The 16,041-nt window shown below is 49.2% G+C and overlaps 1 protein-coding gene across 1 annotated transcript in view; it reads left to right on the plus strand.

The window, feature by feature from the left end:
- The first annotated feature begins 9,050 nt into the window (after positions 1–9,050).
- EHMT1 (euchromatic histone lysine methyltransferase 1) overlaps positions 9,051–16,041 on the plus strand; it is an 83,209-nt gene continuing 76,218 nt past the window's right edge. The window contains exon 1 of the mRNA XM_035891910.1: positions 9,051–9,192. Within this exon, the coding sequence (XP_035747803.1) occupies positions 9,130–9,192 (63 nt within the window). The 5' untranslated portion in view covers positions 9,051–9,129. The remainder of the gene's footprint in view (positions 9,193–16,041) is intronic.

The following is a 16,041-nucleotide window of genomic DNA, read 5'->3' on the forward strand; positions in this document are numbered from 1 at the left end:
CGCTGAGCTCTTGTAGCGCCTGACAAGGCTCTGGAGGGTGGAGGCACTGGCTGCCTTTGCAAATGAGCCCGTGGGTGACTCGTCTCTGACACTTCTTGCCCTCCCTCCTCTTTCTTGCCCGCACAGAGAGGTTGTGTGTCGTCGCCATAGGATTTACTGCCTTCAGCGTGAGGACCTTTGATGTCTTTAGAAGGCTTTGGAAGAGTTACGGCTGCACAGAAAGGCTGGCTTCCCACTTAAGCCCTAGTGCCTGCCCTCGATGGGAAAAAGTTTGGCTTCAAACTGGCAAAACAGATCTAGAAGAGGTTATCGCTTCCTTTTTTATTAAGCTTGTGTTGACTCTTCAGTCTGTGTTGAAAGCAGGTGCATTTTGAGCAGCATTAGTGTATCTTTTGGAGCGATGTGGTAGGAGCTATACAGGATTTCCCTCTTAAGATTGTTCTTCCACTGGAACCAGCGTACCTAGCCTAGGGTAAGCAAATGACTCGGGCTTTGCTTTTTTTTTTTTCCCCCCTACCTGTCCCCAAGGAAACGATATAAATGCCGTGCCTCGAGTGGGTATGTATTGAGGGGAAAAGGGGTTTTTAAGTAGTGATGAACTGTGGTTTTCCCTTAGCGCAGCAAGCCAATTTTTCATTAGGGAAATATATTAGTAATTATCTTACGAACCTTGTTGGTAAGTGAATCTGCTTTAATTCCTTTGTATCAACAAGAGCTGCAGGTATGTATGTCTTCGTTACATCAAAAAAAAAAAAGGGGGGGGGGGGGAAAGAAAGCAATGCTTGCAAATTGGTCTTTGTTTCCAAGGAAACAAACTTGACATGCTTGAGCTGTGCTAGATGCAAACACTGCTAGATTCAGCAGACATGCCTTGGGATTAGATGGTCTGAATATTATTTTTAAACTACCTCCAGTTTAAAGGCAAGGGAGAGGACGAGAATAGAATTTGTCGGCAGGGTTTACCAGTCTGTGCTTAATGAAAGTACTGTGTGGTATCTTAGAGTTGCCTAATGTGGTGTAGAGAGAACTGTGCTGAAAATGAAGGTCCCTAATGAATGTCCCCGGAGAAGGGACAGCTTGGGGCCAAATGGCTACCGCAGGGCACTGGTCCCTGGGCTTTGGTGAAATCCTTCAGCAGAAATAGTGGTCTGAGGGGAGCTAAGCACGCGCTCCCTATGCCAAATTATTATGGTGTATCCAGGGCTGCTTTACCAAATGTTTTGTGCTCTACAGACATTTTAATAAAATGCAACTCGCCAGTGCTTGGCGTGAAAGGCTGCCTGGCGTTCAGAAGTGAAATGCAAATGCTATCCCAAATAATTTGCTAAAAAGCTGTGGCTTGATGTTGAGGACTGGGCTGAATTTATCAGGGAAGAGATGAGAGAACAAGGTTATGAGTTGTCAGCTTAGTGCATCTGACATGAATGTGCTGTGGACTGATGGAAATCTTGACCCTAACTTGGCTTATTGCATTGTACAGAAAGCCTCTTTGTATTTTTGTGATTACCTTGGAGGTTTGGTTCAGGAAGAAAGCTGGGGTTTGGGATTCACCTGTCACCCAGATTTTTTTTCTGAAATGCTCTGTTGATAAAGTAACTTGATTTTTGTTTTTTAATCTTCTTTTGAAGAGTTGGAACTTCAGCATTGAGGCAGATACTGTACATCCATGGCAAACATATTAGCCCTGTGTGCACGGGAAACAAGCATTGCTCGGCAGAGTGCACACACAATTAACGGATTTGAACATCCAGAGGCTTTTTTTGGCTTGAACCCAACACAAGGAATTGGGTTATATATTAAAACTTGGTTGGGATGAAATAGCCGATTTTTGCCCTGGCCTGCAAAGCTTTACGTCTGCAGCAGCTATCTTTTGCTGTCTGGAGTAATTCTGTGAGCTGGTAGGGATCTGTAGGGGATATGCAAAGTATATATAGGGAAAACACAAGTTTTTAAGGAACAGTCAAGTTCCACATGCAGATCGCTCACAGTGTGCAGGGCTGTCATCCTCCGGCACTGAAAATGCCCAGTGGACTTGAGCGTTGCGTGTCTTTGCATACTTTGTTTTTTTTAAAACTGAAAAAGATAAAATAAAAAAATAATCCTTTAGTAATTCTTCTTTGAGTTGGCCTTACTGCATTGAGAAGACAAGGTAATGATGGAGTAATTTCAGGGCTGGCTACTGAAAAACAAACCTCTCTGAAAATTCAGGTCCTTAGGAAAACATAGCATGAGGTGTACGGTACTGTAGTCTCCTTTCCACCCTCTTTCATCCTGCTTTTTAACTTCCTTGCAAATGGAGTTAAAATAATCTTCAAGGTGATCGAGTGGGGTAGGTTTAGCTTTAAGATGGATGGGAAGCACTATTTGCATTGCGAGCTAAAAGCCTCAGTTGAAGCCCGTTGAGGAGGAAAAAATAATATTAATGGCATTTCATTAAAATATTGTAATTTGTGGAAGGGCCAGAGTGGAAAATCTGCTGGTCTGAGTGTCACTAGGAAATGCTCCTTTTTGCACAAGGCTTGCCGGAGACAGGATTTTCCTTGCTTTTGTTCTAAAACGAGATGCTTGCTGCCTAAAAACGCCTGCGATCCCTGCAGCGAGAGCTTCATCTCCTTGACAGAGGATGGAGACAGGAAGGTTGGCTGGATTGGGATGAATCCTGCACCTTTTTTTTTTTTTTCCTCCTTTTTTTTTTTTTCCTTTTTGCTAATGACACTTCCTTATGCTTACATTTCATTAAATCTCTGAAATGGCTGAAGATCAGCCGGTACTGAGCATGCTCCAGGGTGGAGGCTGCACCCATGGAGTGAGATGGATTTGTGGCTGGAGGAGCGCTAGGCCTGGAGTCAGGATCTGGGAGGACCCAGCAGCTCCCCACAGACGGGATGGAGGTAGGGCAAATCTGGCTGATTCCCTCCCGTGCCTCAGGGCTGGGGGAGCGAGGAGACCGGATGAAGTAAAAACCGTTGGAATTGATTCAAAAGCAGCATAGTTAACCACTGACACGAGATGGCTTCAAACTGCTTCCTGTGGATCCGCGGGGAGGGGTTTTAAAATCCTGACCTTTACTGACTGGCGAACCTATATAAAGCATGGACCTGTCTGATGGTCGGGTGGTGACACGAAGCGACAGCAGGCAGGGGCTGGCAGTGAGGGCTGCGGGGCCATGCTGGGTTGTGCCTTCATATTGGACAGCATGCGATCACGTCGCAGTTGTGGGCTGCGGGGCTTGGTCGCTAATTATTATTAATGGGAAGCCTTGCAGGGTGCAGACCTGCTCCGCAGTTTAAATCTAGATCTGTCTGTGACTGTGGGAGGGCGAAAGAATGTAAAACTCAAACTCCTTTTTTCGGGCTTATTTTGCATTCCAAGGATTGCAAACAAACCTTGCCACATCAGGTCCTCCCAACTGGCGAGGAGAGGAGGGAATGTAGACATGTTTATGCCTTTGGCTGAGAGATTTTCTGTGCTGCTCGCAGGGGTTTAACGTGTTGGCAAGTGGGTTTGGGGGAAGGAAGGGGGCTCCGTGAGTTGTGCTAGGTTGGGCTTTTGGATTTTGTCTGTAGTCGCCAGCTTTTTACAAGGAACGTGTAAGCACCAGCAGGTATGTGCTGCGTGAGCCAATTGACTCCAGTTGTTGTACAAGCAAGCTGCGTGGTAAAGTGCCAATAAAACATTTATATTGGCTCTTGATGTTTGTATTAGTGAGGTGTAAGGAAGATCTGGCTTTGCATGGAGCAGGGGGGGGAAGACGTCGGCCGCGAGCAGAGCCCCTCTGCTATGGGAAGGGTGGTGTTGGGTGCCCACACTTCTTTCAGCCTGGCTGTGAGTAAAGGATAAGGCGAGAGGTTTGCCCTGCACAGGGCATTGTGAATGCGTTGGTATTACAAAGTTATTCTGTTTAACTTCGTTAACAGAAATCTCTGCGATCACACTCTATCTTCAGCCTGCGTGCAGTAAGATAGACCGGCCCTTTCTCCAGGGCAACTCTGGCTGCTTTTCATCGCGCAGTTCAGGGGGCGACTGGTGAAGAGCAGAACACAGATTTTTATTTTATTGCTGCGTCCCAGGTGACAGCCTCGCACAGTTGGGTCAATCTGCATGATGAGTCACGTTATGACCTCAAGTAACTCGCCTGGTTCTGCATTTCTTCTGTACCCAGTGCTTCCATGACATTTTCTGAGCCTGTTTGATACGTCAGCCCAGTGCTAAGCTGGTGACCAGCTAGCTTACTGGTGTCGCTTTTATGGTCCATCCTAAAGGTCTGCTGGAGCCCTGGCTTGCTGGCCGTGCCGAACTTCGCTTACTCTTTACTGGACGCTGGCTTGTTTGTGGTTGGATGAATGCACACAGAAAAGCGTTTCTGTAAAATAAATGGCGTTGTGATCATATGCTGAAAGGAAAACGTTTTGATTTTCTTTGGCTCAGACGGGGGCTGCGTTTATGGCTTTTCAGAATTGATCCTGGTGGCTTTTTCTCCTTGTTTGACTCTGGCATGGAGGTGATCTCAGCCCCAAGTTTTCATGTATGGTCTGGCTCCCTTGATGAGGAAATTTGACTTAAACAGTTTCAGATGCTGGAAAACCACTCGTGTGATAATTTCCTATTGTGCTTGTGTGAAAGGTGTAAGATAGCCTTAAAGACCCACTGCCACCTTATGGCAGTTGCTGAAAAACAGCCTCTTTAGAGCCAACTCTGTATACACACCATGCTTGCTTTATTTCTCCGCTCTTCTTACTGGTGATATTTGCATGAAGGCAGGAGCTTTGTTTTTAAAGAGTTCATCTGCTCCTTCTGTTCCTTGCAGAAATTTATGTCAGCGGAATCGCTTGTAGAGCCATCAACTGCGATATTTCATAGGCGAGTTCATGATTTGGGGAGAGACAGAAAAGCATCATGAAGCACTGATTCTCCTCCAGTGAAGAACTTGCTTATTTTCACGTGAATGCCCTAATCCTGAAAAAAAAAAAAAAACCCTAAACCAAAATAGGTGTGAGGTCAAAGAACAGGGACACGTGGAACACGTGAGGCTCATCGGCAGGATCTACACCCGAGCTCCAGTGTTACAGCAAAGTGTTGCAGCAGAAGCGAGATCGAATGCGAGCAGCCATTTTTACAGCCGGCTTTGCTGGCAGAAGACTACTAATAAGCAGGATGGCTTCGCACTGACGTGGGTCTGGTTCCCACCCCGTCTACTGTCCCCCAAATAAAACAGTAGAGCACTTGTCTGTGGAGCAAACGGTGAGTGTGGTTAAAGCAATGAGCTTGCTCACTGTTACTGAGACGGGATGTGCCAGGGATGCTGTGTTTAGGACCCTTCTCGAGCAAGGCTGTGTTTGTACGGTAGAAGCTCTTGATATGTGATAGCTGAATGAAGGGGAGAAATGGTGGTTTTAGATTTCCAAAATAGAAGGAGCCGTGGTTACTAGAAGTTAAAAGCTGAAGGAGTTTATAATTGGGAACTGTGAGGAATACAGTATGTTCTAAATTACGGCTGTCTGGCCAATATGCTTCTAAATAAAGTTCTAGGATTGCCCTGTAAATGAAATACTCAACGCATATTCTTATCAAAACATAGCAACATATCCCAAAGAGCTTACATCTCAACATCTGTCGCAACGGCATCTTTTTTTTTTCCCTTTTTTTTTTTTTTTTTTCCTCCCTTCTCCTTGGTGTGTGTGATGTACTCAGTGCAGCGTCCCAGGGAACATTTCATGTTTCCTATTAAGTAAAGCAGTTTTCAACTTTGCTGGGGAGAGAGGGGGAGGAAGGGAAGTGGCTGGGAAAGTCTGCATTGACTGCCTGCTCCTTCAAGGCTGAGCCCGGAGGTGGACATTTGGGCTCCCTCGGAGGATGCTGAGGGCTCTCTGTGTGTCGTGGGAATGGGCATTCTGGTTAGGAAATGCTGTACGTAATGGCTGAGGAGGGAAGGAGGCATTTAAACAGCTTGTAGCAGAGCTGGGGAGCAGTTCGTAGCAGTGCAGAAGCAAATTGGGATTCCAGCAGAAATACTCATCTGATATTGAAAGTCCCTTCAGCTTGTCGTGCTTTTGGGATTGCTTCCGAGGAGGCTGAAGGGGAGCTTCAGATTTGAGGAACTGGAGGGTCTGGAAGGAGAGGAGCCTGATGGAAATCAGGAAAACCCCCTGTATTTTGCAGAGCTAAATATTGTTCTTCCTCTAGAAAGAAAAATTTCCCATTGCCTCCCACTTGTGCTTCCTCTGCAAGGGAGCTGTGAAAATGTCGTACGTAATGGTGTAATTAAGCAAAAGCCCTGAGGAACCCTGTGTCCTTTGTGAAGGGAGATGGTTGTGCTGCTGCCTTCCTCCTGAAAATGTGAGATTTCTGAAAGGGGTATTTGAGTCCCAAATTGGGGAATGGAGGCCCGAGAGCCTTGGTGTAAAAATACCTTGTATTTCATAGCTGGTAGGAGGTGTTTTGAAAGGGGGTTGCTATGCTGTCTCATAGTGGCTTGGTGGGGAAATTGCTGGAGAGTACTTGGGTTTAATAAAGGGAAAGGCTTCACGGGGCACGGGTTTGTTCTTATCCTACATGATTAGAAAAACTGCTTCCTCAGCCAGCCTGGAGATGGGTCTCTAACCAGCTGGTTAGGAAAGAGCTTGTGCAGTACCCAACCTCTGCAAAACCGGGGAGATGGGGGTTCCGAGGCAGAAGGCACCGCTCCGACAGCCGACGGACCCTGCCTGGGCACAGGGGTGGCAGTAGCAGGCTGAGCACCCCCGTGGGGGTCTGGAAGCTTCTTTCTCCTTTTGGGTGGCATAAATTTAAGGTCTTACTAATCAATGCACAAGCATCCCCTGCAAACGTGGTGCTGTGCAGAGATGCTGGTACGATGCTGCTTGATCGCTTCGCTCAACTTGGTTGTTGAAGCATCTGCAATACCGTGATCAGCTTTGCTTTTTTATTTATTTATATATATATATATTTATCAGTGTTTAGTGCTTTCAAGGATGCCTGTGAGATGTGAAAAGCGTCTCTGGTAGCTTCTGCTCTCAGTGTATATTTAACCTCAGCAGTAAAAAAACCCACTTCTAGTGTTGAGCTGCAGTGGGGAAGCGCTGCCCTCCTGAGTGCCCAGGAAGGCTGAGGCTGCAGTGTGGTTCTCCGTCGTTATTTTATCTCTGAAAGGGGACGTTGACTGTGGTAGTTCATTGACACTGCCTTTGCTAATATCTTCGTTTCTATTCCTGTGTTTTTAATGAAAGCTTGGTAATTTCATGCTGCAAGGAAGGGCAACGCGTCAACTGTTTTAAAGCCATCTTTGGTCTGAACTACAGTAATCTTTTGATGCGGTGGATAATACAACTTCTGTCTGTGTAGTCGGTTTTTGTTGCTCTTGTTTGGGGATTTTTTGAGTTTGTCTTAAATGAGTTGCCTCTACACCTCTCAGCGACTGATAGAAAGGCCAGGAAAATCTCATTTTGTGTATATTAAGATTCACATCAAACAAAAACCCAGTGGGTGAAGGAGAGATCCTTGCTTTACACTGTCACCTCAAATACTCCTTCTCTATCAGTTTCAGTCATCTTGATTTGGCCTTGTGTGTTTTAACTGTTTCGTAGTGAAACTGCTCCAGAGCGTGGAGAGAAAAACAGTGTCCTTGTAGCCGAGGCCGATCTGTGGCAGGCTCTTCTGCCTCTTTAACTATTGCCACGTTGGGACACGGTGCTTGGGCTGGTGAAATCCTGGCTTTGCTGATGTTTCCAGCCTGGGATAATGCGGTGGCAGGACATGCTGGACACGCTCCTGCCGTGCTTGGCAGCAGAGAGGATGGATGGGCAGAGCAGAGCAGGCAATGGCTTCGTGCTTGTGCTGAAGGCCAGAGCTTGCATGCCTGCTTTTGGTGCAAGGTGTAAGGCAAACAAAACCCTTGGGCTCCTCAAAACCTCACTATGGATTTCCATGGCTTTTTTCCTCCCTACAGTGCAGGCTGCTCCCTGCTCCCCCCCCCAGCCTACGGCAACACATTACACTCAGCTTGTTTTCATTTTAATTTCTGCCCTTAAAGAGAACTATCTTCTCTGCTCTTGTTTTTTTGAAAACTGTTTTTTTCTTTGGCCAAGAACAAGCGGGTGGTGCCACAGTCCATTTCCGAGTTTCCTCTTCCTTCTGGCCTCTTCCCCGGGGCTGCCGGCCGCCCTCCCCCTGCTCGGGTGGGAGGTTCTCCGGCTCGACACCCAGCTCCAGCAGCCTCCTGCTCCTGCCGCCGACAAATGTCAGTCTTGTGCTTGAATCCCTTCCAGCCGATTGCTGCTTACAGATGTTCCTGCGAGTTGCTCTGGCAGTTTTACTGGGAGCTTGAGCAGATATGAAGGTTGCCAAGAGTTTATGCTTAATTGTTAATTGGGACAGAGACAAACCACTTTTATTTTGAAGCTAAAATTTCTTCTTTTATCTTGCTGGCTGGGCCAGCTGTATCATATGGTTTGACATCGGCTGAGCTCAGACCTCCTGTACCTGGTAGTGCACTGTCACTCCATTAGGGTTTCCCCCCACCATTCCATTCCCCCCCTCCCCTTTCTAATAACTGTGTCTGTGATACCCTTTTAAGGTTGGTTGTACCAGGTCAGGTTGTTTTATTAATCCCCAAAGTGAAAAATAGCTTCCCTTCAGCTCAGCCGATCGGATCTCAAACGCACTTGCAGTTGGACACTGCACACTGAACCAGTTTAACCCGTGTGCCTTCATCCCAGCACTCAGAGGTCAGGCGCTTCATTAAGCAGAAGAAAAATCGGCGCGGGAGCGTCCCGAAGCCACGCAGCGTCCCTCCCTGTCCCTCCTGCCTCTCCTTTTCCTGCAGGCAAGGGCTACTCTTGAAGGCCACTGAGACAGAACACCTCACTCTTATGGTTTAAAAGGCTTCTTTTTTTTTCAGGCGAGCGATCAGTTTTGAGGCCTGGCACACTGTCAGAAAGTTGACAGATGATCTGCATTACCGGTGCGTCCCCAGGATGCCCGGGATAATCGCGCTCCAATGGACGCCCTGGAGCCGGCAGGTTCTCTGTGAAATGGCTGCAGCTTGGAGGGAGCAGTGAAATGGTCTCCTCTGGGCATGCTCACTCTGTAGAGGGAGCTTTTATCACATGAGCAGAAACTGAATCACTGCTCATGAGGATCTGGAATATGCAACTCTTTGAGTCTTCACCAGAAGAAGACAACAGATGTCTGCAGGTACAGCAGGGTCCACCTCCCGTGCCCCACAAAGAGTGGCTCTCCGCCGGCCCTGCCCGCAGGCAGGCTGTCTCCTGCTGGGGAAGGAGAAGCCTCGGAGAGGAGGAAGACAGTGCGGGGAATCATGGCTGGGGGTTACTTATTTATTTGTCTCTGTATACATTTATTTTCCCACCCCCTGTGCGGGAGGGCATGCGGGGCGTGCTGGGGGGCCGGCGGGAGGAGGCTGGCCAGGCTCCGGTGGGCTGCCATGGCCTCTGCCTTGTGCTGTGCCATGGGCGTGCGGGCACTTCTGCATTCCGCGTCGCCTGGCTCTGGGAAGGCTCGGGCTTTGTTTCCTTGCATCCGGGTGGTGGTTTATTTGTCTGCTGGGGTGGGGAGGCTTGTTTGGGGTTAGGTGGTTTGGTGTTTGGGGGTTTTTTTGCTGCCTTTTTTTTTATTGTTTAAAGTGTGAAGTTTCTGGAAAATTTGGTTCTCTCAGGAGCCCTCCCTGCTTGCAGCTCTTGCAAGCAAGAAGAGCAAACCCTGGGATGTCCGAGCTGCTTGAAGACTGAACTTCCAAAGGGGAGGAGAGGGCCTGTGGCCACGTGGCACCTCCTTGCTAGGTCTCCTTTGACAGCCTCTGCTTGGATCCAGCAAGCCTACAGCTCGCTTCTTTGGGTGGAGGCAAGAGTGAACATTATTTTACCAGGAAGAAGCAATCCTTTTTATTTTGGGGTGGCTTCCTCCCCTCACCTTTCCCCCCCTCCCCCCCTTTGCAATAGTAGCTTGTAATCCAAGGGAACAGCTGATTAAAACGAAACATCCGTGGTTGATTTCATGGCAGGAGGCCCATCTATGCAGCTTATTAAACATGTTGCCTAAAATTCAGACCCCTGGCCCTGCCAGGCTCTTGGGGTTTTTTTGCTGTCGTTGGTGTTAGGTGCAGACAGCTCTGTTGGCTGCCACAGACCTCGGTGGGACTTGGGGCGGACACCAAAGGTCTCAGAATTGGGGGGGGGGGCCAGGCACCCCGCCAGTGGGCAAAACACTGACCTGAGCTTGCTGGGCTCGAGGGAGACCCCTGAAGCTGCCATGCAGACATGATACTGAATTTTGAATCGAGGAATGAAATGTGAAGATGGCATTTAAAAGATTAGGGAGCTTTCAGGATGGTCTGCGATACCTAATCTAAATATCTATCGCGTCTCCACTGGACTATAAATATGCTCATTATTCGTCATCTAGAAGATGTGTGCTAAAGGAAAAAGCCTCAGAAGAAGTCACGAGGGGAGAAGCAAGATTTCTTTTTAACAGTGAAGAGCAGAGGCCTTGACGTGCTGCCTGATCAGCTCCCATCCAGGGGAAGGAAATGTGCTTTGGGTTTGATGAAGGCAGAGAAAACAAGAAACCAAAAAAACGCTGATGCATGCAACGTGTGCTCCTGTGTGGTGGTGACCACGATGACACCGGTGGGACAGCTGGCCGAAAACACCTAATGCTCCGTCCCTGCCGGCTGATGCCCTGTGAAAGTGTCTGCAGAGAGACGCTGAAAAGCCTGACCTACTTTGGAGGGGAGAGAGAAACCCGAGGTCTGGACTTCGTGCTGCTTTCTAGCAAGGGTTAAGAGCCCCAAACGGGGGCCTTTGGAGTCTTGGTTTTTTTCCCCTTTACGTATTTAACTGACTTTTAGGTGCCAGCACAAGCTCTTCCCCTCTTCCCAAGAGCACCTTTGGACAGAACTGGTCTCTGCTGCATGCAGGGGATATATTTTCTGCTGATCAGCCCCTGTTAGACAAACCCTGGGCCTGGCAGCAGAGATGCGGGTGGGCAGGATCAGGCCCAGGACCTGGGGGCTCAGGCTGTGGTTGTGGCAGCTGTCCTTGGGCTCCTCCCAGGGCTGGACCCTGGCTGCCCGACCTCTCCCACGCGGTGCCATCTCCTAACAAAAGTGGATCGTGAGCGTCTCATGCAATGGCAGGGAGCTGTTTGATTCAGGTAAACAAGTTTTAAGGAGCTTCACCCTCCTGGCCAGCTGGTTTGGGGGAGGGCTGGCTTGACTCCTGCTGCTCCTCTTTGTTGCCCTTCTACTGCTTTTCCCTGAAGTTTTTCCTTCTCCCCTTCCCGCTCCTGGAGCTGGGAACGGTCGAGGAATCGCCACAGCGGGAGAGCTGCCTTGCTTTTAGTTCAGCCGAAAGGCTCGGGGCTCTGGCAGCGCGTGCTCCCCACTTGCGAGGCTCGGAGGACCATATGTTCCTGCAGGGACATGTAATGTCAGTAATTTGGAAGTGAATCTTGCCTGTATAACCCTTAACTACCATTTTCAGCTGGTTCTTTTTGCCTTTTGTAAACTTAAAGAGTTTTGACACCAACCCCTCGTTGCAGAGAAGACCCTTATGTCCCCTCGTGTTTCTCTTGGGTCCTGTGGGATCCGTCCCTCCCCATGCTTATGTGAGCTCCTTGGTCTCTTGGGTGGAGGAGGAAATGTCTGGCATTGCTGCACGGTGGCGTTGGTCCTGGAGGGGGGCAGAGGAGGAGGACGGGCAGCACTGCCTGCCAGGATTTACAGTAGTCAGGAAAGCAGCAGGAGCGAAGCTCACTCGCTGTACGAGCTAATTGGAAAGTATTCTTAAAAGAGAAAAAAAAAATTAGAGGGGAAAAAATGTAGAGCAGGCATTTTCAAAAAAAATATTCTGGGATCCAACATAACAGCTTGCTTCCCCCAAAGCAGGTAATGTGTTTATCTTTTTCCTCCAGTCCCCATCAGGAGGGGGAAGGCTGGTGGATGTGGTGGAGAAGGGGTGAGGCGGTGGGGGTTAAGAAGATCTGACGTGCAAGCGTCTTCCCTGCAATGCTGCCATACTGTGTCGGAGCAGCACAGTGCCTCTTGCAAAGGAAGCTTTTCACAACTTGTCCTTGTTCCAAGGATGAGGAAACCTCCAGCTCTTCTGGCATTTTCTCTCCGTCATAAGGCAGAGCTGCTTTCACCTGTGAAGTATGATCAGCACGGACAGGGAGAGGACTGGAACGGAGAAGAGCAACCTTGCAAGGCTTTTCATGGAGCCCATGGTGTTAAATGAGGAACTTTCCCCCTCCTCCTCTCCTCATTTTCCTGTCTGCCTGCAAAAATACTCTGGTTTGCATTTAAAGGAGAAAACTGTATGTGCTGGGACTAAGCCAACTTGTTTATTCAAGGGAAATACCATATTTCCAAGCCTTTCTCTCACAGAGGAAGGCTTGATGGAGGATGGCAGACTGGGCTGGGTATTATATTTTTAGGTGACATCGAAGCACAGTTGTGATTCGAAGAAGCTAAAAATCATGGCTGGCATTTTGCATTGAGTCTGCAAGACCTCTCCTCCCCACTCCCCCCAGCCCCCAAAGGGGTTAACTTCTCCTTCCCAAACAGGTGGATTTTGACCTAAATCAAGGAGGGAAAAGGAAAAAAGAAAAAAAAAAAGAACACCCAACCCCCAAAAAACAACAAAACCACCACCACAAACCCACAGCCTGCTACTTTTCCACGCTTTTGCGATTTCCCTTCTCCAAAGTGGATTTTTATTACGAGGGGCCGTGAGTGGCCGGGAGGCAAACGCCTGCTCCTCTCCTCCTGTCAAAAAATGGCAGGTCAGTGTGTGTCTGTAAACAATGCAGTTATGAAATGGCAGCGCCAGGCCGAGCTGAGCATGCTCGGGAGCAGCCTGTAGGGGGAGGTGAGCCGAGAAAGATGATCTAATTCAGTGCAATTCTTGGGATTGAAGGAAAAGACCAGGCTCCACTCTTAATGACAGAGCAGAAAAAAAAGGCCCCACGCCGGGGACGAAGCCCGTAGGCCATGGAGGAGAGGGTGTGAGGATCTCCCACCTCTAGGACTTCGGGTGCTGGGCAGCGCTGTGTCGCTTTCTCACCCTCCAGGAGAGTAAAGCCTTGGTGAGGTTTTGCTGTAGTTATTAGAGGGACAGGCCCGAGGGTGCAAGTTGTATTTTTTTTTATTATTATTATTATTTTTTGTGTCTTTTTTTTTTTTTTCCTTTTCCTCCCTCTCTCTGTCCGCTTTTCCATCTCACAGGCGTCTCTGTTCTTGCTGCTGGCCTCGCGGTGGCTGGAGGTGACCCAGACGGAGGTGGTGTGGGCAGCTGAGCGAGGTCCTCCAGCTTCCGAGGGAAGCCCAGGCGGGGCTTTCGCTCCTCCGCCGACCCCACGAGCCCTTCTGCTGGGCACTGTTGGGACGGGCAGGGGGAGCGGGAGCTGCTCTGCTGGCTGGGGGGGGTTAGGCAGTTTGGGGGTGGGAGGAAGAGGAGCGCGGAAGCTGGAGAGGTGCTTGAGCCCTGTGGAAGGGGGCGAGCTGCCTTCCAGCTCCCCTGCCCCGGGCTGCTGCAACCTGCCTGCTCCATGCTCCTCTTGGTGCTATGGTTTTATCCTGGCTAAGCCTGCCTTGGGACTGGGTGTTTCTGAAATGGCTGGTTTGCTTTTTGCTAGAGCTAGTGATGAATCTTGGTCTCCATTTTGGGGCTTTCTTCCCCCCCCTCCCCTCACGGGAGCTAGGAGAAGGCAGGCAGCAGCTGTGCTCCTTGCTAACCTCAGCCCCTGGAAGGAGGAGATGCCTTTTTCTGCTCTGCGTTTACACTCGCCTGCACATACAGGTTGCACTGGCTTTAACTCTACTGGGACACGGCTAGATGGGTAGGAGGCTTCCCAGCGTGGAGGTGCTGAGGGAGCGTGGCTGTGTCCATGCTAGGGCTGTCGTCTGGTAAATCGGTCTCCCCTTTGCAGGAGGCCATGGGCTCTGCAAACCCCCCTTGCCGGAAGCCTGCTCGCCATTGTGGACCGCATTGTCTGATGAGAAGTCACTTTAAGTCCTGTTGTGTTTCATGCACGTGTCTCCTTGTTCCTGGCTGTTGCATGCAGGGACTTGCGCCTTGTTTCTACCCTTCCCCCTGTTTCGGGAGTTGATTTGTGTGGCTGGAATAGGAGGGAGGACATGGGGGTAGAGAAGGAAATGTTTCTTTTAGGAAGAGTGGATGAAAGGAATTCAGGAGACAAAAGAATTCCAAAGAATTTGATTTGGGGACAAACTTCAGGCTGAGGGCAGCGCTTGTTGTGAGCTGCAGATAAAATTCCATGTTCACATGATTGCACGAGGCTTATAAGGAAGTGGCCTTAACCTTAAAAAAAAGGAGCTTTGAGACTGGTGACTGCTTTGTAGGCCAGGTACGGCGGTGGTTATGTTTCCTTCCTTCTCCAGATCAAATGTTTCTGCTGCTTCTAATGACAGGCCCATGGTCAGCGTCCCCATGAGCGGTGATCCCAGACCTTGCCCGTGCACAGCAGGACCTGGGCAGCACCGAGCTCTGAAAGGAGCAGCCTTCATGTGCCTATGAAACGCTCTCTTTCTACAAGTGTTTTCTTAATCATTACTTCCTATATAATTAGCTGCAAAATGTTTGTCTTCTCTTTAAGGCAAAGGTTATTATGAGCAAGTTGGTTTGGGTTGTGTTGGTGGTTGGTTTGTTGGGGTTTTTTTTAGGAGAAAAAGGGAGGGAAAAAACCTGAGTGAATGAGAATCTGCTGCTGCTGCTGCTGGTGTTGCATCATTTATTGAGCCTCTCTGCCTTGCTCCAGAGTGTATCGCAAACCTCGCCACCGCTGTGCACAGGAGGTGAAATCCTGCCCTGCTGAAGGGCTGGTGAGAGCTTTGCCTGAGCCCCTGCTCCGCTGGGGAGCTGGTGTTGGGGTGCACGCCCCAGCCGCTCGTGGGTGGCAGTGCTGGTGGTGTCACCTCCGAGGGGTCGATGTCTGCTGAGCACGGACCTCCCGGCTGGAGGCTTCGCAGGCCAGGCAGGATCGATCCTGCCTGTCCGCTCGGTCTGCAGGCAGAGGGGTTGGGGCAGCTGCTGCCCCGAACGGGAGCAAGCAGAGTTTCAGGGGGGTCCTCCTGCTCCCAGCTCTCTTTCAGATTGACCTGCTTTAGCTGCGTGGCTCCGATCATGCAGCAAAGCCTCAGGTTCCTAGATGGTTGATTTTTAAGACCAAAAAAAAAAAAAAAAAAGCCCCTGGTGAAGGTAGACATCTTAGCACATCAACCTCCGCTCCCCTGGTCTGCCTGGAGAGAGCTCTGGTTCATGGTGTCACCCTCTGGGCTCTTGGGCTTGGTAAGCTGCAGTGTGTTGGAGTTTTGCTGTGCATGTGTTGTCTTTGACTATTAAACCTGTTTGGACCTTTGTGAGGGGCATGCGGATGGCTGATGAAAATGCCAAGGAGGAGGCTGAGAAAGCTTTCTGTGTTTCCCAGCTTTGCTCTTTTTCTTGTTGTCTTTTTTTTTGGTGGCCTTTTGTTTTGTTTTGTTTTTGTTTTAAAGGAACCACTGTAGTTTCTAGTCATCATCTGTTTGGAAATGCTGCAGAGCCTTTCCTTGGCTGGTCTGACCTGTCTTCCATTCTCTTCAAAGACCTGGCGGAGGAGAGGAAGCCTGTTTTCTTGTAAACAGAGCTGGAGAGGAAAAGCTAAACCAGCAGCAGCTCCTCTGCTTGGATCCTCATGGCTTTTAAAGCCTTTTCAAAGACCTAATGAGTCTTTCTTAAGATGCAATAATTTTTTTTCTTCCCCTTGAAACCTAAAAAGAAAAGGGTGTGGGGAGGATAATGCTCCATCGCTGGTGGTGTGTACTCTTTATGGAGGCTCTCCAGCCACGGAAGGTTAATAATTGGTCTGGGGTCGGTGAGGGAATGGAGGCGAGCAGCTGCGTGAAAGGGGGGAAGGAGGGAAAAAAAAAAGAAGGGAAAAAAAAATATGGAGTGAGACTTTTATTGTGAAGCAGGCTGTGCTTGGCAGTTGGCTTTGTTGGGACTGCAGCAAGAGCAGACATTCTCG

Source organism: Egretta garzetta, unplaced genomic scaffold, assembly GCF_000687185.1.
Source record: "Egretta garzetta isolate BGI_Z169 unplaced genomic scaffold, ASM68718v1 scaffold143, whole genome shotgun sequence".
NCBI lineage: Eukaryota > Metazoa > Chordata > Aves > Pelecaniformes > Ardeidae > Egretta > Egretta garzetta.